Source organism: Carassius auratus, chromosome 12, assembly GCF_003368295.1.
Source record: "Carassius auratus strain Wakin chromosome 12, ASM336829v1, whole genome shotgun sequence".
NCBI classification, from domain to species: Eukaryota; Metazoa; Chordata; class Actinopteri; order Cypriniformes; family Cyprinidae; genus Carassius; species Carassius auratus.
In genome coordinates this window covers 6846064-6872831 of record NC_039254.1, presented here as the reverse complement: position 1 = coordinate 6872831, position 26768 = coordinate 6846064, and the positions used below count along the sequence as shown (strand labels likewise).

Sequence of the window (26768 nt, the reverse complement as noted above, 5' to 3'; positions counted from 1 at the left end):
GGTGTCTTTCATCTGTAAACAAGAAACATATGCCAATAGTGTGCTCTTTTTTTAACCAAGCTAATGCTAACCTGCTAAAGCATTCAGTTTGAGCTGTTAGCTGTTTCGGAACATTGAAGCAGATTCCTAGCTGACGTAAAATGGTAATTAACTGGCCTAAGTCAGTCTGACCATGTTCAAGAAACAGCCTGAATACCATAAACTAGTATGATAGGCTAACAGCAAAGTTGTCTAGAAGCTTGGACCAGCTACTGGCCATCAAGAAACCAGCTGTCATGTTCCAGAACAGCTCAAACTGGATGTTCTAGCAGAATACTAGAAAATTGTCAAGTACTGATTTTGTTTAATACAGTATTATTTTACAATACTATTTATATCCTGTTGTATTTTTTATTTATATTTTAATTATCTTATAAGTTTTAGTAATTTTATATATAATTTTAAATATAATTTATTACAAATATTACTCCAAAAAATACTTATTTTTATGTTTTTTTCTGTGTAGATACATTTATTTCTCAATTTTAGTTTTAGTAATTAATTACTCACCTTCATGTCGTTCCAAACCCATAAGACCTTCATTCATCTTTGGAACACAAATTAAGATATCTTTGATGAAATACGAGAGCTTTCTGACCCTGCATAGACAGTAACACAACTGAAACGTTCAAGGCCCAGAAAGGTCGTTAAAGTAGTCAATGTGACAACAATTTTATGAGTCTACAAGAAACACTTTTTCTGCACAAAGAAAACAAAAATAGCTACTTTACTCCACAATGTTATGCAAAGAACTTGTTTATTTTAGTTATGGTTAATTTTTTCAATTTGATATTTTCTTTTATTTCAGTTTTATTTCAAATACCAAATGCTATTTTAAATAGTTTTAGGGGTATTTTACGGGTAATATTTGCAATTGTTCTTTGTATCTGGCTTTGCGCTGTTAATGTTTGATATAATCATTGATTTAATTCATAACTGAATTTCACACAGTTGAAACCCAGGCAGTTTGTAACAATATCTTCAGTCTCTTCATATATTCTGTACTGTTGTTTGCAATCCCACTGTAATATAATATTTATTCTGATTTGTTCTTTCCTATCCCGCACCCACATCAAACATTTCTGACTTGCTTACCAGCCATTTGCCTTCCCAGTCTAGAAACCTCAGGAATAATAGCATTAGTGTTTCCATCCCCTCAGTGGTACCAAGCAGCACCGCCGGCATGACAAAGAGCCCAATTCTTCCCAGCGAGGGCTCTCTGAGAGGGGGCAGGCAGAATGAGCAGCCTCTACAACACCACATGGGCGTAAAATATGGCTGCTGCATAAAAAGGGGACAGAGAGTGAGACAGTATGTCATACACATTGACAATAAACTGTCTGTTTGTGGGCACGATGAGGTGAGAGAAAGAGAGAAAGGGACTGTTATGGCTTTTAGAGATGATAGAGATATGCAAGGATTTGTCAGACGAGAGGCTGAATGGAACAGAAAATCACTCATCAAATCCGTCCCTACTCTGGCAGTCTTCTGCTTTTCAGAAAATATGCCTTTCAAGAAGTCTGATAGTTTACGGGAAGATTTTGAACCCTTCAGACAGTATCTTGAAATTGATTTTGTGCCATTTAACATCACTCTTGCACAGAAGATTGACTTTTTGGAGAGGATATATGGAGGATGATTGTCTTGTTCGGAGGAAAATCTTTTAGAAACTTCACTTAATGCACTTGCAATGCTCAATTGTGCACTAAGGGTGTGTTGGAACGGTTGTTGACATTATACATAGGTTTTTTTTATCTATTTAATCAAATTGATTTAATTGTAATTATTTTTTAAGAGATCAAGTGAAAATGCTGCTGTTGTGTGTTTTTCTAATTTCATTTTTCAAATGTTTTGTTAAAAAGTATCGTCTGCATATCAAATGAATTGGAATGGTGATGATGGCAGCTCTTAAAATTTGAGATCATCTGTCCAACTGAAATATTTATTCATGTCCTGTCATTTTTCTCGACTCAAATTCTAAAGCGTTTTAGATTTCATTAGATATTAAATTCCAAATTTGTGTCTCGTGTAATTAATGTTCTTGTTCTCTGTCTTTTTATTTCCTGATAATCCTCTTTTAGTCCAGCTCCTGAGATCCACGGATCTTGGCCGCCACAGTTTGCTTTATATAAAGGAGATAGGACATGGCTGGTTTGGCAAGGTAAGTGGAGTTGGTTTATCGTTTATTTGTTTTGTATGTTTGTGCGCCTCACAGACATGAATGCCCTAAGCGTGTTCTGCTACAGATCAAAGATTTAGTGAATATATAGCTGTTTTAACTTATTAATACTCTAGCTTTGATGTTGGACTTGTGTCTTGACTGCTCCCTGTGAGAATTTGATGATATTTCTGTGTCTAGCACTGAATTCCAGAAGCTCTTTAGTATTTCATGGGAATAACTGTGCCTCATTCATTCTCATTCTTTCTCTCTTTCTCTCTACTTCTTTGTCTTTTTGTAACACACATACATAAACACACACACACACACACACACTATCCTAATTACCCTAACTTTCCGTTGAATGGGTATGTCCATCTGTATGTCTGTGTCTTTGTGGCTGCATGTTTATCGACGTCTCATCTGGTTTTGTGTTGTTTCGTCTTTCTGCATTTCCTTCTGAGCATGATTCCTGGACTTGATTTAAACCTTTTTGGCTTTGTTTGTGTGAAATCTCTGTCTTCCATTTCCTTCCTTTCTTCCTGTGTACCCATTTCCTTCATGTGCACATCTGTTCGTGTCTATCTGTGTCACCCTGTCCATAATTGTGTGTGTGTTGTCCATTTTCCCTCTGTTCATACCTGTATGTGTGTTTCTGTTGTCTTTCCCTCGTGTGTTTGTGTATCTGTGTGTCGGTGGGATGTTGTTCACAGATATTGTTGGGGGAGGTTCACTCTGGTCTCAGCAGTACCCAGGTGCTGGTGAAGGAGCTAAAGGCCAGCGCCAGCGTGCAGGACCAGATGCACTTTCTGGAAGAGGCTCGGCCATACCGGTAAACAATCATGCATTATTTCATTTATATATTTTATTTAATCTCTTCTGCAAGAATAAATAAGGTTTAAAAAGTCATAGGTTCAAACTCCTCCTATGGGAACCAAATGAAAAATACACCTGTTGCTTAGACTAAAATGTCAGCTATAATTAGTAATTTGTAATAAACTCATTTATTAACGTACTGTTAAGACATTAAATGGATAGTTTACTCAAAAATAAATGTTTTCTCATCATTTACTCATCCTCAAGTTGTTGCAAAATCATTTATCACTTGTTTTTTTTATTACTTTATTATTATAAAATTATTATTTATCATTTATTACTCAAATGATTGTTCTTCTGTAAAACACAAAGATATTTTGAGGAAGGTTGGAACATATAGAGTAAATGTAAAAATAAAATGAAAGTGAAATGGGGTTTAAAACAACACTTACCTCACTGACATTTATTTTATGTACAATAAAATATTGTGGGTTCTACAACAGAAAGAAATTTGGTTTGGAACACAATTAGGATTAATAAATGATGACAGAATATACATATTTGGGCGAACTACAGCATCTCTGTAATATGACTGTATAGTATGATTGTGGGTTGGACCAACTCATTATATATTGTATATTGTAGTTATGATTTGGCTCAAACTGTTTCTGCAGGACTCTCCAGCATCCGGCTCTAGTGCAATGCCTCGCTCAGTGCACAGAGGTCACTCCCTACTTAGTGGTCATGGAGTTCTGCCCACTGGTTAGTTCATTATTTTTTATTTTTTTATTTTTATTTTTATTTGTAACTGTTTATATATATATATATATATATATATATATATATATATATATATATATATATATATATATATATATATATATATATATATATATATATATATTATATCTTTATATCATGAGGAAAGACATGCTATTATTTTTGTGACTTTTGCCTGGTGTAAAAAAAACAAAAAAAACAATATGATGGATAATTTAGAGAATTTGGCCAGAAAGCAAATATTTTTTTACATTTCAGCTATGTAAAAACAGTAAATTTTGCTGCTTGATATTGCAAACTGGTATTTGTTATCATATTATTTTAATTTATTGTAATAAGGAAAAGTGGTTTGTTTAAAATATATTTTTACTGTTAAAGGGTTAGTTCGCCCAAATGAAAATGATGTCATTAATAACTCACCCTTATGCTGTTCCAAACATGTAAGACCTCCTTTTATCTTCGGAACACAGTTTAAGATATTTTAGATTTGGTCCGAGAGCTCTCAGTCCCTCCATTGAAGCTGTGTGTACAGTATACTGTCCATGTCCAGAAAGGTAAGAAAAACATCATCAAAGTAGTCCATGTGACATCAGAGGGTCAGTTAGGATTTGTTGAAGCATCGAAAATACATTTTGGTTCAAAAATTATGACTTTATTCAGCATTGTCTTCAAGACAGTTGACACACAGCTTCAATGGAGGGAAAGAAAGCTCTCGGACCAAATCTAAAATATCTTAAACTGTGTTCAGAAGATGAACGGAGGTCTTACAGATTTGGAATGACATGAGGGTAAGTCATTAATGAAATAATTTTGGGTGAACTAACCCTTTAACTGCACTTTTTTATCTTTCTGGTTATTTACCTATAGCAGCTCATGAACAAGAAGTCTCACACATTCCGAATAAAATAGTTAACTTCAGCACTGAAAAGTAGAAAAAAGTAAAAAGTAGAAATGCAATCACAACATGATAGTGTGCTTCTTTATTTCATATCATGCCTCTCCTGTTATTGACTACCTAGGTCAAATGTGCAACAGCACGTTTTTTGAAACAGAACTGCCCTTAGCAACAACATCAAACAGCTGTCCTCATGATGTCTTGATATATAGCGCCCCCCAATGGTTAGCTGAGGAAAATCTTGCACACTCTTGATGTTCATGCATACTGATCTGAATTTACGCCTTACCTTTGTGTTTTAGCTTGTGTATTATGTGTTCCATGTCAACAGGGTGATGTTAAAGGTTACCTGCGCAGCTGCTGGGCAACAGATTCCATGACCCCTGACCCCTTAATACTTCAGAGGATGGCATGTGAGATCACTTCAGGCCTGCTTCACCTTCACAAAAACAACTTCACCCATAGGTCAGCCAACACTTTAATGCACAAATCTATGTTTATAGAATCTGAATTCGTAGAACCAAAATAAAATAGTTATCTTTTGTTGTTGTTGTTGTTTGTCGTTCTCAAATTGACTACTGGAAAACTGCAAACAGATTTAACAGTATGAGCATGAAGCTAATGGGTGTGAATATCTGCATTGCCTGTTTCCTGTCTCATGGTTTCTCCCTGCAACAATCTCCTGATGCTGCCTGAGTGTTTTTACTCCACTCCAGCATCAGTGATTTTGTTGCCGGGGGTCACCACACATCTACAAGCAACTTCACCATGTCCTTGCCAAAATGCTTTGAACAGGTTCCTGAAGAATTATTTTTGGAAAGTAAGATCACAATGCAGTAAAATGATGGCTATTTCTGGCATTGCATCTGTCATTCTTTATAGCTGTATGTTAATTTTATGCATGCTTGCAGTTTTGTAAATGACATCCAGTTATGTTTGAGCCAGCAATATGAAATCATTTAAGCCATGTCCTATTTTCAGGAGGTGCTTATCATTTATTTATTTATTTTTGGTGCTCTGATTTTCTGCAGTGATCTGGCTTTAAGAAACTGCCTGCTAACCTCAGACATAAAAGTTAAGATTGGAGACTATGGACTAGCACACAACAAGTACAAGGTGTGTACACTTAAATCTATAACATTTTATCTACCAAAATGTATCTATAAAATATCTAATTATGAATAGTAATACTAACCTGAATTTTATATTACACTACATTTATTTAGTAGTTGCATTAGTGCTTTTTTATTCAAACTGTGGTTAGTGTATTTCATTAACTTGTATTTCACTTCTGTTCATCCCCAGGATGACTACTTTGTGACAACAGACCAGACCTGGGTTCCCTTACGCTGGATTGCCCCTGAACTAGTTGATGAAGTTCACGGTAACTTACTGGTGGTGGACCAAACCAAGGAAAGCAACATCTGGTCAGTACCTTCAAAAGAGGCTACAGCACAGAGCAAATTCTTGCATCTGTAGAACATAAATCTAGTGTTGAATTTAGGCCTTTATTTGGCAGTTTAAGGAAAAACATACCTCCTCCTAAATAAATAACCTTTATCATAGATATCAAGTCATTATTGATGGATACATTAATTGATGTAAGTTACCAAAATACTTTGTTTTCTCTGTACATAAGGTCACTCGGAGTAACAATCTGGGAGCTGTTTGAGTTGGGGAATCAGCCGTACCGCCATTATTCAGACAGACAGGTTCTCAGCTATGCTGTAAAAGACCAGCAATTGAAGCTGCCCAAGCCACTTCTTAAGTACCATCTTTCTGACCGCTGGTGGGTGTCTAAATAAACTTCTTACTCCTTTTATTAACCATTACCGAGACACAGAGTCTTGAATTTTCATTCTGCTAGAGCCTTTAAGTTTTCTCCTACACTTTTCAAGTCCTTGCCTTTAAAACTTTTTTTAATTTTATTGTTTAGATAGTTTGGCCGTAACACAATGTAGCTGTATTTTTGTGTAGATTTCCAGTTAAGATTTTAAAAAAATCCATGAAACTAAATAAATGTACTCTAGGTCCAACACTGCATTAGATGTTAAGATATTATATTATTTATAGATTAATCTCAATCTGTAAAATCTAATCTATAAAAAATCTTAATATTATATGCAGTGTTACTTCTCAAGTAAATGTAAATGTTATAAATATGTTTAGATTTCTTCTGAAAAATAGATCTAAAAAACGTTTTTGTTTTTTTCATGCTTTTCATGTTTTTTTCTGTATCACCAGGTATGAAGTAATGCAGTTCTGTTGGCTTCAGCCTGATCAGAGGCCCAATGCGGAAGAAGTTCATCTGCTGCTTAGTTACCTATGTGCCAAAGGAGCCAATGAGGCAGAGGAAGACTTTGAGAGACGCTGGAACTCCATGAGGCCAAATACAAGCCATGCTAATGTCCATGGAGCCGGTTTACTAGCAATCGACATGCCCATGTCATCCACCACTTCCTCATTCCCCCTACTGGAACAGTTCCCCACTGGAGATGGCTACCATTCCGAATCTGGAGATGACATCTTAACGGTTACTGAAACCAGCCATGGACTCAACTTTGAGTACAAGTGGGAGCAGGCACGGCCTGAACAACACTACCATTCTTCATCCACCTCAGGCACTTTGGGTAGTCCCCACTGTCAGGAAGTCTACTACCCTCCAGGTGGAATAGTGGGGGGCTGTGCTGTTGAAGGACTCACCCTAGGGGTTTCTCCTTCGTATTATGAGTCCAAACAAATACACACCCCTGGTGTGGTACCAGTCCTAAGTGCTCACAGTCCATCATTGAGTAATGAGTACTACATTCGCATTGAGGAGCCAGTACAAAGCAATATTGATATGAACTTCACCCTGTGTGCTTACAGCCCAGAGTTTGGGGGCAGCAATGGAAGCTTTCTAACAGGTAGTGGAGACTCTAGGGAGTGTATGAACTGTCCCCCTGAAGCTAAACCTGACATTTATTGGTCAGCGGATATCCACAAAAGCAGTGCCTATGATTCCGACACCAGTCCTGCTATGTCTCTAACTATGGAGCCTCTTTTGGGCCATGGTAGCCCTCTTAGAGCATGGGAGTCTGGTCACTATGTCTCATACAAAGACAGGGACGGAGGTTACTACTATGAACCATCACCTCCTAAGATCATGGACCACTACCTGATACGAGACCCAACAGAGCCTCCACAAGAGAGCTGGGGGTCTCGAAGCTTAAGACAGGCACTTGGGGAACTGGAGGAGCCTTTAGGTGTCTCACCATCACTTGGAAGTCCTCCACAAGGCTATGCTGATCCTTACTTGGAGAACATTCAAGGCTCCATTATAGGAAAGAACGTTACAGGAGGATATTATGATATGATGGGCCCTTTGAGGAAGACTATGCCAGGTAGCCACTCGGTTTGTATTGACGTGGCATCAGGTGGAGCTATATTTGTAGGACGAGATGACAGCGACTCTGAGGAAGAGGAAGACATCTTTGTGGAAAGGAGAGCAAGAAGCTGGTCCACCAGCAATGCAGCAAATACAAACACAAGGACCTTGCGTCAAAGGCAGGGGTCTTGTATCCAAGATTCATATGCAGATTTCCACTACACTATGCCGATGACTGACGTTGAAGATACATGGCCAGAAGAGCAGATCCTGCCATACCATATGGCCAAACCGGTTGACTACTTAGAGGCAACAGTCAAAAGCAACACTTGCCTGGTGCATGGAAGACATGTGCCTTCAAACCCTTCACCCGAGTGTAGCTCATATATCCATATGTGTCATGAACCCAGAGAGGCTGAAGTATATCCTGTGCCATGTTGTCAAGCTTTGAGCAGTTCACATTTTGTAGATCCTCTAACAGGAACACTTGTGAGGAATTGCTTCATGATTGACTGTATTCCAGGGAAACCCATGACATTGCCCAAAAAAGACCAACATCTAGGTGCTGGACATATAGTTTCCAAAATAGAGCCATCAAGGGAAGGTGCCAAACAGTTTGATGTGTCACAGCAATATGTGGATATTGCGGTAAGAGAAATAAACTTGAAGCAAGAAAAAGCTTTGCATGAAGATGCATCTCTAATGGATCCCAAAACTGAAATTATTGCCATCACTCCACAATTGGAGAAATCCCAAGCAGAGTTACCCAAATCAGAGCCAGAGTCAGACTTAAGCAAGACAGCGGACAGTGGTGTGGACCATGGACGCTCTAGTATCAGTCTGGTGGAGATTGATGACTGCAGCGATGATGACATCACTGATGTAACCTCAGGGATTTTTGGTGACTTTACCATTGAAGTAGAAACTGTTGACTACATCAATCCAACATTCAAGACATTACAAAAGCAGGTGGGTACTCCAGACTCCATGGACTCCATTGACATACCATCTACAGCATGTTCCAGCGAGACACTCAGTCCTGCCTTCATCCATCCGTCAAGCTCACCAAAGACAGTGGACAGTGGATATGACACCGAAAACAATGAATCTCCAGAGTTTGTCCAAAAGGAGCCCCATGAGCTACAAGATTCTAAGGTTTTCATCCAACCCTTGGGAAAAGTAACATCTGGGTCTAACTTTGAACAAGAGATCATAAGGGCAGAGGATGAGAAGCTAGAGGACAACGTTGATACTGTAATGGCACTGACAACATCTGAAAGCAGTGATGGAGAGTTGAAAGCGCTGAGTGATAAAACTCCATACAGAGATTCGGCCTACTTCTCTGACTATGATGCCGGGAAAGATAAAGAAAGCGAAGAGGACATCAATGAATTTGAAGATCAGAAAGATGGAATTGAGGAAATTATAGATAAAGAGGAGCTACTTCCTTCAAAAAAGGAGGCAGATGAAGATGAATATCTTTTGCCATGTACAAAGGAAAGTGAAAAAACGCCTGAAAACTCTCATGATGTGACTTCAGTTGTTCCATCAAAGATCATTGAAGGTTGTGACACAATCAGTAGTGTTTCTCTCTCATCTCCTGATATTGAAGTGTCTACCATAAAAGATCATTTTGGTGATGATGAAAATCTTGCTGTAGATTCAGATCTTTCTGCAGAGCTTGTACCATCGGAATCTGAAGGATCTAATTCAGATGCTTTGCTTGGTCCTGATGTAAAGCAAGAGGAATCTTTCAAACAAGTATACAGTGAAGACAGACTGTCTCTCGAACAAGTCACTTCTGAGGGTGATGTTGCAAACACCAATATTTCAGAGGTCCTTATTGATGATAATGCAGAAGGCATAGTCACAGATGTGAGCTGTATCATGTACAAAGAGGAACTAGCATCACAGAAGGAAACAGCAGAAACGAACAGTTCTCCTACACATGAGGAACTGGAATACAGGAAATAAGGACTATGAAAAAGGAGGACGCAAAAGAAGCTTCACGCGTTCTGGCTCTCCTCCTCCTCCACAAGAAGGACGGGTATCTCCCACAGATGGAGAGGAGGCAGATGAGGAAGATGGTGACTCTGAGGATAGCGATGAGTCCGATGAGGAGCTCCGCACTTACAGTATCCAGGAACAGAGCGAAGAGAGCGAGGATGAGATCTTGACCGTACCTATCATTGTGAGCGACTGCAGTGATGCACACAAGCTCAGAAGTCTCCTTAAGATACCAACGCTGCTCAGTGATACACTGTCTGATGAAATGGAGAACAAAAAGAAAGTGGTGTCTTTCTTCGATGACGTCACTGTCTTTCTGTTTGACCAGGTATTTGTTGTCCAATTATTTCAAGAGGCTTTCAATGATATTTTGAATCTCATTTGAGTAAAGTTGAAGTTTAATATACAATTATGTCAACCCCACCAGGAAAGCCCAACCAGAGAGCTGGCAGATCAAAGTTTTCCCTTGGATGGAGAGTCAAGCAAACCAAGTGCAAAGGGTAAAGCACAAAACCAGCAGGAAAAGATCAATGCCTCTGATGACTCTTCTGATGGAAACATCTCAGAAGAGAGTAAGATACTTTTTCCCTTTTTTTGGCCATTTTCAAGATTTTATTTTTACAATAATTATGTACCGTCCTGCTTTCTCTTTGATCTAAGGTGCAGGGTTTGAATGGGAAGATGATTTCTCATTGTTGCCCCTTCCCACATCTTCTAAGGGGTCTCCACCGGACATCACTCCAAAGCTGAGCCTAACTAGTGGCAGTACTAAACCTGTGGCACAGGTCTCCCGTTTTACCGTTTCTCCATCCAGTGTGTCCCGTTTCTCCATCACACATGTCTCAGATTCAGATATGGATTCTGCAGGAGGTGAGATAGCACGTTTTTTTTTTTAAATATTTTTAAGTTGCGAGCCAGTTACCACCATTTTTTTAATCATCATTTTCACAAAATTTTCATGGTCCCTAGAATATTTTGTTGTATGAATCTGGACATGCGATATATAAAGTATATTTTGTCAAAGACTATGTATGTTAGCTTACAGATGCGAGAACAATGCTTCTGTTGCTTGTTTCTTCTTCTTCACTTGCTTTTGCATCTAGAGAGTCTGTAATATTTCAGAAGATGCACAATAGCGCCCCCTAATGTATATCAGTGAAAACATGGGATTGCCAGAACTTTATGTCAATGGTTCAATTGCATGACTCAAAAACAGCCTCAGATGAAAATGTACAAAAATTTATGTTAGTTTGAAGTTCATTATGTGCTGACTTTTATCACGCATACTATTTCACATTATATTGTCTTTGAACGGATTTGTTCTACAGAAAAAAAAAATAATAATTCTTTTCCAAATACTTACTTTCCAAAGTGATAATTTGCATGTTAATTAAACATAAATCTAATATAAATGTAATGATTTTTCCTCTGTTTTAAAGGGAGCAGTGAAGATGGGGAAAAAGAGTGAATCACCATACTACTGCCAACACAGAGCAGCACTGACAGACACTTATTTATTTTTGTTTTATTTTTTTATTGAGGAGATCACAGTAAGAAGGTTGTTTTGATCTCTTTGGAAACCCTTTTGGATCCCATCAAAGACAGTGCCTCTTAATGAAAGCAAACACTTCAGAGGTGCCCTTTCGAAAGGGCCCTAGAAGAAAAAAAAAAATTATGTGGGAATGACTAAAACATAATCGGAACACAAACTAAAATTTTGCGTATTATAAATGAAACAGTTTGGATGGATCTGCTTAGTTATATGGACCTACTGGAAACTGACTGTGACTGTTTACAACATCAGATACTGTATTTTTGGAAAGTGTTAAAAAGGTATCACTGCATCAAAAATTGAATGAGCGAAATGTAACAAAACTAAATTGAACTGATTTTTACTGTGAAATATCAATGCAGTGTTGTTCTTCTATAAAAGGAGCAGTTTTAAAAAGGAAAGGTTTAGTGTTTTTATTAGTTCACGACACACAGCTGCCTTGTGTTTGTCACCTGCCTGAGAGTAGCATTGTGTTATGGTGACACGGCATTCTGAAACCACTTTTATGATTTTATTAATAATTACACTAGTACTATAATTATCGATTCTCTTTCTTCATGATTTGAATGCTTAGTGTTTTAAATCATTTTGTTATTTATTTACTTATTCAGTGCTTCGATTTAAATATGTTTGCACATACGGCAAATGATTTGTCATTTTTTACTATTTCCCTGTTCATAGCAGAAATCCTGTTTCACAGTTTGACTTTGAATATCTGCAGTTAAATCCATAAAATAACAAAAAAAATCTTCTTTTTTTAAAAAAATAGTATAGTTTTAACATGCAGTAGAAAAGTAGAAAAACGAAATAAATATTAAATCATATGTAATTGACAAACTATTATGTAAAGGAGGATTTGATGATTTGACATGTATTTAATGATGTATTTAGGGTGACTACTGGTGAAGAAGGACACTTAAACTCAAGCATCATCATTAATATATTTTAACCATTTGGATCATATTATAGAAAATGATTACAAATGATCAGAAAGTGTTCCACTTTACCCGTATTCACCCTATTAATGATGCTGTACATGCTTTCTACCTGTTAAGATTGAAGCCAGGTTGTATTATGATCAGGGTTTTAATCATATACTTAGTGTTATTTATTAGTCAACATGTTTTATATTTCCTTGAACTTTGAAGAACAGATCAATGCTTTTCAGCATTGCGAGCTGCAACGTGTCATGTCTAGTTTTTGGACTTTATAAAAATTGACTAATAGGAACAATTTAAACTGCTGAACAAAATGGACTTTGTATGGTATTGTGGGGTTTTTTCTCATATGGTTGGGAAATAACAAATTGGATATGGTCAAGGAGGATGAGCCTGCTGAACCGTGTACAGTACAGAGGGACTCGATGCTACCTGCATACTTCTGTGTGTACGACCAAGCATACATCTCAGTACACTACTCTCGATATGTTCTGTTCATTTGCCTGTGAAGGCGTTTATTCTATGTAATCACCTCACTTAGATTGAACTAGACAACAGCCTGTACTATTTTTGTATTTGATCCAACAATTTTCAACTGCTGAAAATCAAATAGGCACTTGGGTGGTAAAGGGAAAAGATATGTTTTCTGCCAAAGAAATGGATCAGTCGATGTGGCACAAGCCGGATTTGCGTCCCGTAATTTATTCTGATTCAGAGCGGCAGATTCACAGATTTTTCTTGGGGAATTTGCCCTTAACCATGGTTTTGAGTCGCAGTATAATGTTAAGCGAGAGTGTATGTAATTCTGTTCCTAAAATGTGTCACAAATTTAGTGAGAAAAATAAAACGATTCTGTTTGACGGTTCTCTCTTGCCGTTTTTTGTTGTTGTTTTACTGTATAACTTTAATTACAACACATTAAAAGCAGATTCAACATCATAAATGCTAGATGACAGCATAACTGTAATATATTGATATTTTAGCAGGATAAATAAGATGCATACACAGGTAACCATCACTTTTATACAACTGGCAGCTTTATTAGTCTTTCTACACATATTATTTGTTTAATATGGCACATACAAGGGCAAAAAATAAAAAATAAATGGAAGAAAATACACCTGGTGGATCTAATTCCGAAATTGGCTACAAAGTGGATCATACACATTCTTTGTACAGTCATACTCAATTTTTCAATTCTCTATATTTACATCATATACATACAGTATAATCACTATACAGTGCTCATAATCAGTGAGTATTGCATATTTTCATTTGGAAGTTACTCTGGAAAACTGGTGATGTTTGGTACAGACAACCAGGCACGTGCAGAGGTGGGGGGGGGGGGGCGTTGGGTGCTTGAGCACCTGCCCCTTTGCCCTTTGGTGCCCAAAGTGCCCTTTTGTCAAAGCAAAATTTCCTCTAATTTTTTTTGTCATAACGTTTCCTTTTGTGAATGCCTGCTCATGCCCAATCTAAATATTAGTAAAAAATTTTATAATAATTTAGCCGTCAATAAGATGACCAACATGACCTTTGACCTGACGACGACGACCTCCTCATCCGACTGGGACGATTCATCACGCTGCACGCGCATTTTTTAATTGTCAGAGGATATTATTTTCAACACCGCGGAAGCTGGTAAGTGGTATTTCATTCTCAGCGAAGTGAATTTGATATTTATTTATTTATTATTATTTTACAAGAACGACGTGATGTAGGAACATGCAGATATGTTGTTTATATTGCGGTGTGTAGCCTGTAGTGTAGAGTAACCTTAGCATGCTGTTTGAGGGAGAAACGTTTCACAGGCATCGAGGGCAGAGGCGTCATCCCCATTCAAAGATTTCTGAGCCAAGTTGATTTTAAATGCAGCTTCCAAACGACCAAAAAAAAACAGCAGAATAATATTTTTTATATATTTGATATAATCACACTGTTGTGATTAGATCGTTCAGCCTCAGCTGCTAAATTCAAATCTGTGTTCGCTGGCTGGCGCTGAGCCAGAGACGTTCGTACAACGCTTCATGATAACCAATCAACGGTTCTGTTGCGCGAATGCAATGGCCAATCGGAGACGTGCAGAAGAGTCATCATGAAACGCGGTGTTTTTGTTCACTTGCTCGCTGACTGAATTATTTAGCGATTTCTTTCTTCAGAGAGAGAGAGAGAAAAAACTTAAAAAAAAATCCTGATGTGCATAATGTAATGTAAAGTGCTTCAGTGATTGTAATGGTAGATTTTGAGAGTGCCTGAACTCTGGCTAAACTGAATTAAAATGTTATTTGATAATGTAAATGTTCTTTACTCTCTGAAAAATGAAAGTGTTAAAATAAGTAACTTACAATATTGTTATTAAAATTTACATTAAATGCAAATTCAGTCGTATTAAAAATATTTTATTGCATGATATGGCACTTAAGTAAAAAGTCGGGGTTTTATGTGTAGTTAATAGATTACACTACCTTTCCATTTATTGATCAAATAACAATCTATAAAGGTGCAAAACGCGTTTACTTATACGTTTGAGAATCGAGATATATTAAGCATGTTTGGAATTGTTTTGAATAAAAAGGAAAAATAAATAAAACATAATCCTCTATAAGAGATACAGTGCTTTCATAGCATGACTCAGTTGTTTAATGTTTTGTATCAATATTTAAGGTGGACTTATTGATTAGGTGCAAGAATAGTAGTGATGGTTAAAATAATAGCTTGAAAATGAAATAGTAAATTGTGCCTTGTTCTTAGATGGACAGAGACTGGAAAGTAATAAATCAGATGAGGAGATGGAGATAGAGGAAGAAAAAGAGGCAAATGTAGACGCACAAGTGACAGAAAGAGCAGGTAAGCAAGCCAGGAGACAGAGGCTGGTGAGAAAGAGGAAAATGTAGAGTGTTTTCTGTAGTTTTTACTATAACAGCTGTTCTTAATTATTCTGTAGAACAGAGAAGAAAAAGCCATCAGGTTGGGACAATTTAAGACATTTCAGTTTCTAATCCCAGAGCTTAATTTTTTTTACTTTTAAACTTAAAATTGTCTCTTCTAATCTTTTTCTTTTTAAAAACTGCATCACAGCATTTGCTGCCATATCAATACATAATCATCCATATCGATACGCAAATCGGCAAGGAATGCATCACAATATATTGCTGTATTGCTATTTTGAACCGCGCTATTTAAAGCCTTGTTCCATGTACCCCTTCTATACTTTGAGCACCTGCCCCTCCAAAGGTCTCTGCACGGCCCTGCATACAACCCACTAGTGAACTAACTGATGTGGATTGGGCTAATGAGTTAACACTGGTGATACGTGTTACTGAAAGTCTTTAAAACCCTTGGATTGTGGCACGCACGTAGAAGAATGAAAGAGAGAATAAGTGAGAGTGAAGTTGTTTGTGTGGCAGTGTTGAAGGAATAAGTGTGGTTATTAAGAAAGTATGAATACTCAGTGGATTTGTGTGGGCAGTTTAATCGAGGTACAAAATAGAGAGAGGAATCGCTTTAAGATCTATCCTCTTGGCCCTTTTTATGAGATCTTTAAGTTATGGTAATGTATCAGCAAAAATGATATCAATAAGTGATATCTTGTTTACTACACTGGAAATGTGGCTAATAGAATATGGGCACTATTACCATTTAGGAAAGGCTGCCAGTCTTGGCTGTTTGCTAATAAAAGTGCAGATTAAAATGTGTCAAATTTGAAATTTCACCATTCGTTTTTAACAAATCACATCTTCATAAGTTAAGTATGTTAATAACAAATTTTTTTTTCCTGTGGAATACAAAGTGAAATATTTTATCAGACTTTGCAAACCATTATTTTACCTTAAAATAAATACCCCAAAAGGGGAAAAAAGTAGGGTTATTGGAAGCCATATCACATAAGTAATTATTGACCAAAAATCATGATAGTGAAAAAATCTACTAAAATCTACAATCTTAGTACAATACTTAATATATCATATAAAATGTGTTTATATCAAGTGAAGAGGTGCATTTCTGTTCAAATAGAATTTCAGAACAAGTTGTTTCTCTTTTTTTGGAGGCTGAACCTTGATTCAAAGTGCAGCAGATCCTAAATAAATGTATTGAAGCAGGAGGGCAGCACATTTCTACAGAACCTTACATACATGTCTTAAATGAGACAAAAATACATAGAAAAGACTCATGTTTATATTTGGTCATTTGAGTAGATTTCCTCAATGGAAAAGACGTTTTGGAGGTCGTCTAAAAATCAAATGATCTTACTAAATTTATTTACATTTGTATATTTTTATATACATACAAAAAAGGATAGATAGAATCAAGCTTATAAAATGGATCATCAACTAGTAGCAATGGGAATACTTGAATGATCAGAAGCTCAGAGCATCGCCTTCTCTTGCCTTGACTGAGGACTGTGGGTAATTTCCTGTAAGAAGGTTCTGTACAGTAGCTCTAGTCCATTAAGATGCAAACATGTGTTTGAAACGCTGATGTCCTAATACAGGAGTCGAGATACAAGGTCTTCGGTTATGATGAGTTTGGTTTTACTTGCTGTTGGAATTGTTTTGTCTTTGGCGAGATGAGAGCGCAAATGTGGTGAATTGGAGAGGATCCTTCATTCTAAAAATAAAAAATAAAAAAATAATTTAAAAACACAAACCATAACATCATATAATGGACAGACATGCTGTTCTTTCTAAGCATGCTATTACCAAAAATCTTGGACAATATAACATGCAGCATGAATTTTAAAGGTTCGAAGCCTAACCTTTGAGGGAATAAAAATGGAAGGGAATGGAAATTTGAGATTGTTCATGCTTTAAAATCAGTCGTGCTGATTGTAATTCAACTTCAGTCTCTTCCCTGTGTCATTTACGCATCCGTGGCTGCTCAAAAGATTCATTTCAGAGTCACTATATTGACAGTCATGTCAGGAAATGATCATATCATATTCTGCATTCAAATCCAAAATTGTACATGTAAATTGAATTCTTTAGAAAGCTGGAGCTTTATAAGACTGAGGAGGAAAGAACCTGAAACTGAATTAAAATCAAGCCTATTTATAAGTTTGATGTGCAATACATAATATACAGAGACCCAAAAAGCATTTTGAACACTAATGACTAAATAATTGTTTAACCATGAAGTATCACAATACATGTTATACCATATTTTTAGATATTTAAAACTAACAAACTACTCTTTGCTTTAAAAAAAAAAAAAAAACTACTTGCTTTGATATTCAATGATGTCAGAAGCATGCAATTTCCTTTCATTTCCCCCCCAATACATTAAAATAAATGATCATGGAGTAAAAAGTTTACTCACTCAAAAGCGTTCAAATTCAGAAACCACACTGGAAAAAAAAAATGAGGACAGGCCTGGAATTTGACTATTTTCCTTATTTAATGTAAAAAACTATACTATAAATGGTCGTATGAATTTTAAAAGGAGAAAAAAATGGTAGCCACTTTCACAGAAAATGGTACAAGATCATCAACTTCAGAAGGACAAACCAAAAGAGAGCAACTTTTTAAAGTCAATTGGAAATCAGTTCAGCAGATTGTCAAAATTATGACAGTTTTACAATTCCTCTCCCTAATTTTTTGCCCATGCACATTAAATATAAACAGTAAGAGTAGTATGTTAGTATGTTATTCTGAACATTTCATTGACGTATAACTCAAAACCTGACCATGTTTAATAAGAGTAAAATATAGCACAGTGAAAGCTGCATTCTAAATACAGAATAGTGTGATATTTCAGATTGATAGTGCTTGCAGTGACCAATCTGAGCATCATGTCAACCACAAAAACTGCACAGATATTAAGATTTTAAAAAATCATCAGCTGACAACCAGATCAATTTAGAGACAAATGAATTAAATTGTTGACAATGTCATTTTCTATTCATGGCAATAACCATAAAGTCACAGAAATGACTACACCGCTTTAATCTGAAGAAATGTTTATTAATCTTTTCAAGAGTAGAAAGTCACATGGTCATTTAGCAACATTACACTGTTCTGCTGTCGCTCAAAATACATGCATATTGGAGTGTATATACTTTGCTGTACAATTATTGTACATTCTCTCGTTTTACGCACATCCAAAAAGTGGGCATTCGACATAAATATCATGACAGAGGTGGAGCTCTCTCGGAGCGTGGCGGCTGTATCATGGTCTTTACTCTAGTGCAGAAAGAAGAAACACTGGCACTGGCTTCCAGTCCTTGACACCTTACTGCTTTTGTCTCTAAATTCATCAAAACAGAGATGGTGAGTGTTGGCAGAGCTACAGCAAGACTTTAGTTTAGTTACACACAGAAAAGGACAAACGGTGTAAAAGCAAAAAAAAACTATAGCTGGAGGAGATACAGACAGACGCAAAGAACCTGGCAGGATCTTTGGTGGAGGAAAACATGGGAAAAGTGAAAGCAAGTGTACAATCTGGACATCTCCACGAATACTTTGTGGTAATAATGAAGGTGCTTTTTATTTAATTGTGCATCACCTTCATGTACAACAATAAATCGACTTCTCAAGTACAATACAGAGAAAATATCGAGCAGTGCACCTTTAAACAATTACTAGACCAGACAAGCAATATGGTGTGTCTATCACATCAGAGAAACCTTCTTTCTTTTATAGCTTAATCATAAGCATTTTGTTTCTATGAAAAAGGTTCCCTTTCATTACAACACTGGAACTAAGACTTCAACTTTCACTCCTGTGAAAAAGGCTAAAAAACTCACACAAGTGGTGTGTAAGTGTATTATAAGCATCAAATATAATGTTTAAATTGATACTAAACCGAAAAGTATGGTATCAAATCTGATTATTGCTGTTTTTACATATGTTTCGAATCTAAAAGCTGTACTGTACACTGGGATCCGCAGGGATCTTGTTGAACCAAATGAAACAATGCATCCATGTCAAAGAAAAAGATCAGAAATACTCATGATTACAACTTAACATTTGATTATCAGTTATAGTACTTACAAATATTGTGTGCTATGTACAAGGCACTGGATCACATGGATTATATTAATAATAAGACTTGGCACATCTTTAATAGGGATGTATCGCTGAAACAATCGCAACACAAACATCAGTGCAGAAGAGAAAATAATGGATAGTTCGGATTCTAAAATCTGATTGGATGAGCTAAACATTCTACATGAATAAATTAGAGATGTTTCTTGGCAACAGTAGCTGGCCTAGACTAAAACTAGATTGTTCATTCCTTTCTGCTTTTACTCATATAAGCAATGAGCCGCTTGTTACCATGTGTTACAGTGATGTACTGTACCAAATCACTAACACACAGCTTCTCACTGCTTCACTCGTGGATGGTGATGAGACATGGATATGTAGGTACCAGTTGTCTTTTCTTTCATGCATGAACCATGAATTCCAGAAACGACCCATTTTTGTCATTTATATTTAAAGTATTTGTTCCGATTCAACTTCTATGCTTTCAAACGCAATCTTCACTTGAGACTCAGGGAAGGTCAAGTGTGTACTGCACATCAGAATTGACCGTCCTAATCTACAACACTTGACACATTTAGAACACAGATACTTCATTGAAGGGACTCCAGGTGAGATATTAGGAGATCACGGAGACCCTTTTATAACAACGATATAAGCAATGAAATGGAAAAACACTGAAAGTTTACATCAGTTTCATTCAATTGTACAATGTAAAAGGAATCATTAAAAACACCTGACTATATATATATATATATATATATATATATATATGATTTATTTATTTTTTATTATTTTTTATGCAAATTTACCAACACAGAATATGGTCTTTCTCAGCCGAGTTTCATTATTAACAGTCGTTTATACTTGGATAAACCCACTGGAATTGTTACAAACAATAACTTTAATCATATTACCACACTGGTTTTCATTAAAGATTTTTTGTTCAACAAAAAAATAGATATATATTTACTCGCCTTCATGTTGTTCCAAACCTAAACAACTTTTCTATCTTCCACAGAAACAAACAAAAAATAAATTATTATTTCTGAGCTGTTCTCTTCCCTCAAGTGAAAGTGAATGAGGATCAGTCGATGTCAAACTCCAAAATGACCAAAAAAACTAGAAGAAAACCTGGTTACCATTCACTTTCACTGCAAGGAGTAAAAAAAATACTTCTTCGATTTCATAAATATGTCTTTTTGTGTTCCATAAAAGAAAACATAATAAAATCATGTAAACAACAGAATTTAAATTTTCATGTAAACTATTCCTTTAAATCCGTGAACCCCTGGATACAAAATGTAATGCATTTATACATTGTTGACATGTACAGTACATGCATGAAAGACAGGCAAGAGATACATAAAGACAATTCAACATGTTTACTGAAGAAAGCTCAACATTCTCATGATGGGAGCGTATAATGAGGAAGGTCAACATGGAATACTCAGCATTCCGGTTCCGTTAGGCTGCGTCCAACTGGGATAAAATAAGGGAACTAGAAGGTGGGAAGGGTGGATCTAGATCCTCTTCCTCTGAGGGTGGAGTGAAGGGGGATGACAGGGGAGTGTGTGTGGACGGAGGGGAAGGTGGTGTCTCACACTGTCGAAATCAATTTGCCCTCCGCACTGTGGAACAAAGAGAGGGAGATGCTGCCAGGTTGGCTTTGGACACAGACACATTGAAGCACAAAGAGCATAAAGCACTGATGTTCAAGGAATAGTTCACCCATAAATGAAAATGGTCATCATTTACTTAAAAGTTCCTACTTCCAAGCATCTGTGACTCTTTATGTGGAACAGCAATGTACTGGTGCTCTCTTTTTTCCCAGGGTCATGAGTTTTATGAATATAATAAATTTGTTTTTTGAACTTAGAAACCTTTCTTTTTTTTTTGTGGTCCATTGAAGGAATAAATTACATGTCCTTTGTTATGACATGAGAGTGAATAAAAGATTGTCTTTTAATTTTTGAGCGAACTATTCCTTTAATGTTACTGCTAATACTAATCTCCATTAATGCACATTACAAACAAGTGATGGGCTGCATTTCCTACAAGTCATGTGTGTGTGTGTGTGTGTGTGTGTGTGTGTGTGTGTGTGTGTGTGTGTGTGTGTGGTTCAGTAGTGAAATGTAAACAGTTCAAATGTGTTGTCGTGTTCTAATCAATATAAAAAAAGCTTTAAACCCAACCCATACACATGCATTGTGGAAATGGAAGCCCATTGTTCTTAATGCATCATGGGGGTCAAATCTAAATGGTGTGTACAGCAAGGTATAAAGTGAACTAGTATTGAAAATATTAGGGATAGCATGTGGAACACTGCTTCTCATGAATTTCCCTACAGAAATTAAAACTGTAACAAAAGACACTGAAAGACTAATTGACAAACACACATGGACAGGAAAAGCAAGAATGGAATGGTAACTTAAATGGAAAAATAAAATATTTTAAAATATTTAATATGTACCTACTTTAAATTGTGATGCTAAATGAACTTAGAATAAAAGCTGGGGATGGTCTTCTCCATAGATGACCCAGAAGGGTTTATTTATTTATAAAAAAATGTATAGTGATGTCACACAAGGTAAGTTTATTCAAATTGATAAAGTATGGCTACACCATGTTCAAGAGAGTAGGTATTTCATCTATGGGAAAAGACCAAAAACGACTGACTACAGCATATTATTGCAAGGTTTATGAAACCCATTTAAACAATCAGAGGTTTCTCCTTTGTTCAATATGGGTTTAGGTGCCGTTTGGTCACCCGCCCACCTTTTGTTTGAGCTAGACCTTCAGAAACGTCAGCTATGTTCGTCTGTTCCGGCTGCAGGTCAAGCAAACAAGACTTTTTTGCTTGCCATAATCAAAATTCAAAATATGTGGGATTTTTAAATTCAAACAAAACCAGAGAAGAATAAGTCAAATAAAAAGAAAACAAAGACAGAACTTACAGACAAACTAAAATGCTTTTTTAAAATACTGTTTCTGTTCAGTTGGCATACGAGTAAGTCAAAATGTAGGTCTTACCTCGTTTGGAATCGCGACTCATACTCCTCCAACCCTTGCTGTAAAGAAAAAGAGAATATCTTTTAGTCATCTAATTTTCCTTAAATGCCCAGTAGACGGCAGTAGAAGAATGCATAACACTTATGAACTGCAGTATTGATGATAGTTAATGCAGATTTGCTGTAACCAGGAATAAAAAAGGAGGTCATTGAGTGCATCCAGAACCGGAACAATAGGAAGAACCAATTGAGCACTTATCTCTGGGAGAACAGAGAAACACAACAGACATACATGTCCTTTTTTTTCCCCAAGCAAAACTTAATTAATATTGAATGCACTAAGGAGGGGACCCGGGGGTAATGATGAGCATTGTTACATAACAAAGCCCTACTTCTGATGTATTTCGATCCTGCTCCAAAAGCATTTGCATGCTTTTTCATGCATATTTAAGTCATTGCAAGGCATTGCAAGTATAATTATTTCAGTTAAGTGTAGTACACATACATGTTTTTCATTCAAACTATTCTCAAAAATAAACTATGGTTTTAAATGCCAAAGACAAACACTAGATTTTTTTGTTTGTAACACCATGCCAGCTATTGTCCATAACTAAACTAATAAATTTGAAGAATAGTTTAAATGTTCTAAGACTGCTGTGTGTAAATGTCTCAAAATGTCCTTTCAAAGGGAAGTTTAATCAAACAGGGCAGGTCTTCTCTAATGTGGGCTCAGGCTGCTAAAATAAGACATGGTCACAGGTGGAAACTGGGTAATGTCCTGGAACGTCCTCTATGCGGTTAGCTGGAGATTGGGCTGTATTAATCGAAGTGTCACCCCGCTATATTTTAGCATGTCTGATAAATGTCTACATAAGGTGATTAATGCTTCAATACCATTAACATTTTTATAGAAAGCTATACTTATATCTCCATACATCTATCAAGGTTAATCATTTTGTATTGGAGGTAGAATGACACTGCAATTAAGAATAGGCAGGATGTGTGTGTGTGTGTGTGTGTGTGTGTATAGCCTACTTGTGAGAATCCTGGCATTGCCATGCTGTATGGTCTCTGTCGGCTGTGTGGTGTGCTCTGCTGCTGGGTGAGGAAGCGTGTGGGCATGCCATAATCAGGTGTCGGCAACGCCATCTCTCTCTCCAGAAGATTTCCTGTGCTGCTGCTCCTGGTATGCTGCAAACTTCAAACACACACATATATATGCATTGTTAGTTAACGTGATTTCATTTCTGCAATGTGACATTTCTGAAAAATGTTTGACTATATTTTATTGATTGGGAGTGACTGGATCAAGAAAGTGGGTGTTGTGTACTCAATTAGAGCCAAATGTGATGCACATTTATTAAAAAGGAAAATTGTATCAGAGGAAGAGCAAGGCATTTTATTTAGAATTAAAGGTTACAAAGGCTTTTCTCTTTGGAGTAACATGCACTGATGAATCAGTCACAAAAAGACTATGAATGTGCATGAATAAAGTAAACAAGGTCTGGTTTGACTGGTCATGTCAACAGTCAAGCCTTTCTCAGTTGCATGCTTTATGGTGTTATGCAGCTCATGACGTAGTTCTCTAATTGCATTTCATAGGTTGTGCCAGCATGATATTAAATGGCATTTAAACATTGAAAGGGCTTTAATATTCAGTCAGACTCACCTGACGTGGAGTTTATTGCTGTCTGGCTCAGGAATCACACGGGTATAGGAGAACGGGAACCAGCCTCTCCTGATAGGACACATACAACATGGAATCTGAAGCAGTTTCTCTGGTTCATCAAATCCTTACATTTCTTCTGTATGCATGAGCAAATTTTATTGTGAAGTTAACCACAAGACACGTACATTCTGTTTTTCTCGTTTTCGCCGTAGTGCCAGCCGTCCCGGGCTTCAGGCACCAACAGTGTAATGATGTCTCCTTCCATAAAGCTGAGGAGTGTGCTGTTGTCCCCGGCGGCGTGAGAGAAGAGGGCCTGAACGCGTGTCCGTCCATTTCTCTCCAACCCAGCTGCCATCGAGCTAGACCTGGGGAGGGTCTGTGTCTCTGCTGGGGTCAGAGATTAGAAAACCACACTGAGCTATATTTATATATAGAATTATGACAGAAAAATGACATACATTTCCTTCAAAACATATCGTACAATCCAATAAATAAAAAATGAACTATTTAACCCTAACATTTATGTATATATTTGTTGTATTTGGGGATTTAGAATATTTGTTTTAACATAATAATGTCAAACTATTGGAATTAGTTTAGGACTACTTGAGTTGCCTTACAAGATTTCATTGCAGCTCAGTAGGTTTAGTAAAATCTTTTCAAATTCCACTTAAAGGCTGTGAATGCCGCTTATTTGGCGCTTCTTAAAAATACTTGCCTCAAAGAGAAACTATACCCTTCACCTATTTTCTATCCATTTTTAATGCTGTCCTCTCTATTCCCTCCTGCTCTGCCCTGTTTTCATTTCCAGCAGTGTTTGCCCTGTTATTGTCCACTCACTACTTTCTCAAGGAGGAGAGTGAGAGAGAAACGCACGGGTGCGCAGACACTGACACAGCTATATATACAGACGGCAGATTATTAAGTCTTATAGAGATTCTGGGTTTTGAATAAACAGCACTGAAATCTTCCATATGTCATGATCAGAGAGTTACTGTTTGCATAGTTGAGGGTAAGTCCCTTAACTTACCCAAAGTATTCTTGGGCTTTACAGGTGCAACCTTGCGGACAGGTAGGGTGTTGGAGAAGGTCTCTCCACCTTGTCTGTGGGCCGGTTTCTCATGTGCGGCTCTGGTCTCCATCCAGCGTTGGTAGTCTTCTCCCACATGGACCCCTGAGCCATTCATAATGGGAACACCTTCTACTCCCATCATCCTCTGCAAGATAAAATTCACATTTTTAGGAACAATTAAGAAACCTAGTTTCCATGTATACTTGAATACATGCATTTGAAATGAATTTGAAATAAAAAAATACCATCAAGCATTAGTCACACTCCCGAAATGACATTTAAATGAATGTCCTTCCTTATAAGATGTAGTTTTAACCATCTGTGACTTGATATAGTTAGAAACGTTAAAATCTCTTGCATGTAAATCAGAGATTTGGTCTTATGCAGATGCAAACACAATGACAAAGAAAACTTGCAGTTATGCCGCCTGCCACTTTAAATGCTTAAGCTCTTTAAAACAGAATGGATTCTTATTGGCTGTCAATATTCGTATAATTTATTAAAATTTTATTGAAATTTTTTTTTTTTGAAAACAATTTCAATGATATCGTTCCTGTTATAATTAGGTTGTGGTGTGGACTAAATATTCTGTTAAATGCAGAATAATTGTTACTGCACTGTGATAAACTGTAAACTAAAGAGAGCTGTAAGTGCCAGCAGGTTTATGATTATTCTTTTCACAGCATGGTGGTCATTATGGAACTGTATTTTAATGACTTTATATCCATCTATACTAATTTTGAACTCTCTCATTCCTATGGCTGAGTGTGCCCCCTACTTTACAAAAACCCACAGGATGCAATTATACACATCATTAATGTAACCATTTACAAATGATCTTGCTACAGTTAAGACACTATTATTTTGTGGCTTACATTTTTTATTATTTTTTTGGTCGGACTGGGATTCTAACTCACTGTCTGTTGGTTCCCCATGAGAGCTGCCAGCTCAGGTGGCACAGGAAGTGGCTTGGCCCCAGGGATGGGGTCTGAGATGGTCAGGCTAGATTTAGAGGTGTGGTGGACACTGGGTCCCAGCGTCCCCGTGGCTCCTGAGCCCATCTGCTGAGCTAGAAGCATTGCCCGCTCTGGGAGTTTATTTGGGTCGGCACACGCTTGTTGCCACAAAGGGATCTTTTGCGTCAGCAAGTCTCTGCCCTAAAAACAAACAAACAGCACCACAACTAGTATTAGCAGCCAGCATAAATGAGGCAAGCTTTACACACCTGCGAGGGAATAATTTAGATCAGTCAAAAAAAAAACATGGCAAATCAAGAATACCAGACCAAATTCAGACTCTCTCTGTGACTATAAAACTGAGGTTTCAGGGGTGAGCTCTTCAGTTGATGGACTGATAGGGAGAGGGAATGCGGTCAAGTGGATAAAGTGATCCCTCCTCACCTCGCTTACTTTCTGAAGCTCTGAGACATCGCTCTCTATCCTGACAACCCTTCCCTTCCCTGAAGCCTGAAATAGCCTCATTAC

At 37.0% G+C, this 26768-nt stretch overlaps 2 protein-coding genes and 1 pseudogene across 4 annotated transcripts in view; 2 read left to right on the top strand and 1 right to left on the bottom strand.

Moving 5' to 3' along the window:
* The window catches only part of LOC113111645 (serine/threonine-protein kinase LMTK1-like), a 53969-nt gene extending 40557 nt beyond the window's left edge, over positions 1-13412 (top strand). The window contains 12 exon segments of the mRNA XM_026276602.1: positions 2121-2200; positions 2911-3029; positions 3688-3775; positions 5020-5153; positions 5720-5804; positions 5994-6115; positions 6328-6477; positions 6933-10023; positions 10025-10390; positions 10490-10634; positions 10723-10932; positions 11502-13412. Of these exon segments, the coding sequence (XP_026132387.1) occupies positions 2121-2200; positions 2911-3029; positions 3688-3775; positions 5020-5153; positions 5720-5804; positions 5994-6115; positions 6328-6477; positions 6933-10023; positions 10025-10390; positions 10490-10634; positions 10723-10932; positions 11502-11530 (4619 nt within the window). The 3' untranslated portion in view covers positions 11531-13412.
* Positions 13413-16602: 3190 nt separating this feature from the next.
* On the bottom strand, positions 16603-26625 carry LOC113111651 (brain-specific angiogenesis inhibitor 1-associated protein 2-like). 3 transcript variants are annotated; one of them, XM_026276611.1, is made up of 8 exons: positions 26202-26623; positions 25243-25429; positions 24398-24599; positions 24213-24281; positions 23579-23741; positions 22566-22603; positions 22311-22362; positions 18492-21163 (listed from the first exon to the last, which is right to left on the bottom strand). In XM_026276611.1, the coding sequence occupies exons 1-7, from the start codon at positions 26361-26363 to the stop codon at positions 22344-22346; spliced, it is 840 nt and encodes a 279-aa protein (XP_026132396.1). In that variant the 5' UTR covers positions 26364-26623; the 3' UTR covers positions 18492-21163; positions 22311-22343. The 3 variants fall into 3 exon arrangements, with proteins under 3 accessions (XP_026132394.1, XP_026132396.1, XP_026132395.1); XM_026276609.1 differs by lacking the exons at positions 18492-21163; positions 22311-22362 and adding an exon at positions 16603-17160 and having other exon boundaries at positions 26202-26625; XM_026276610.1 differs by lacking the exon at positions 22311-22362 and having other exon boundaries at positions 26202-26620.
* The window catches only part of LOC113112168 (coiled-coil domain-containing protein 57-like), a 10402-nt pseudogene continuing 10123 nt past the window's right edge, over positions 26490-26768 (top strand).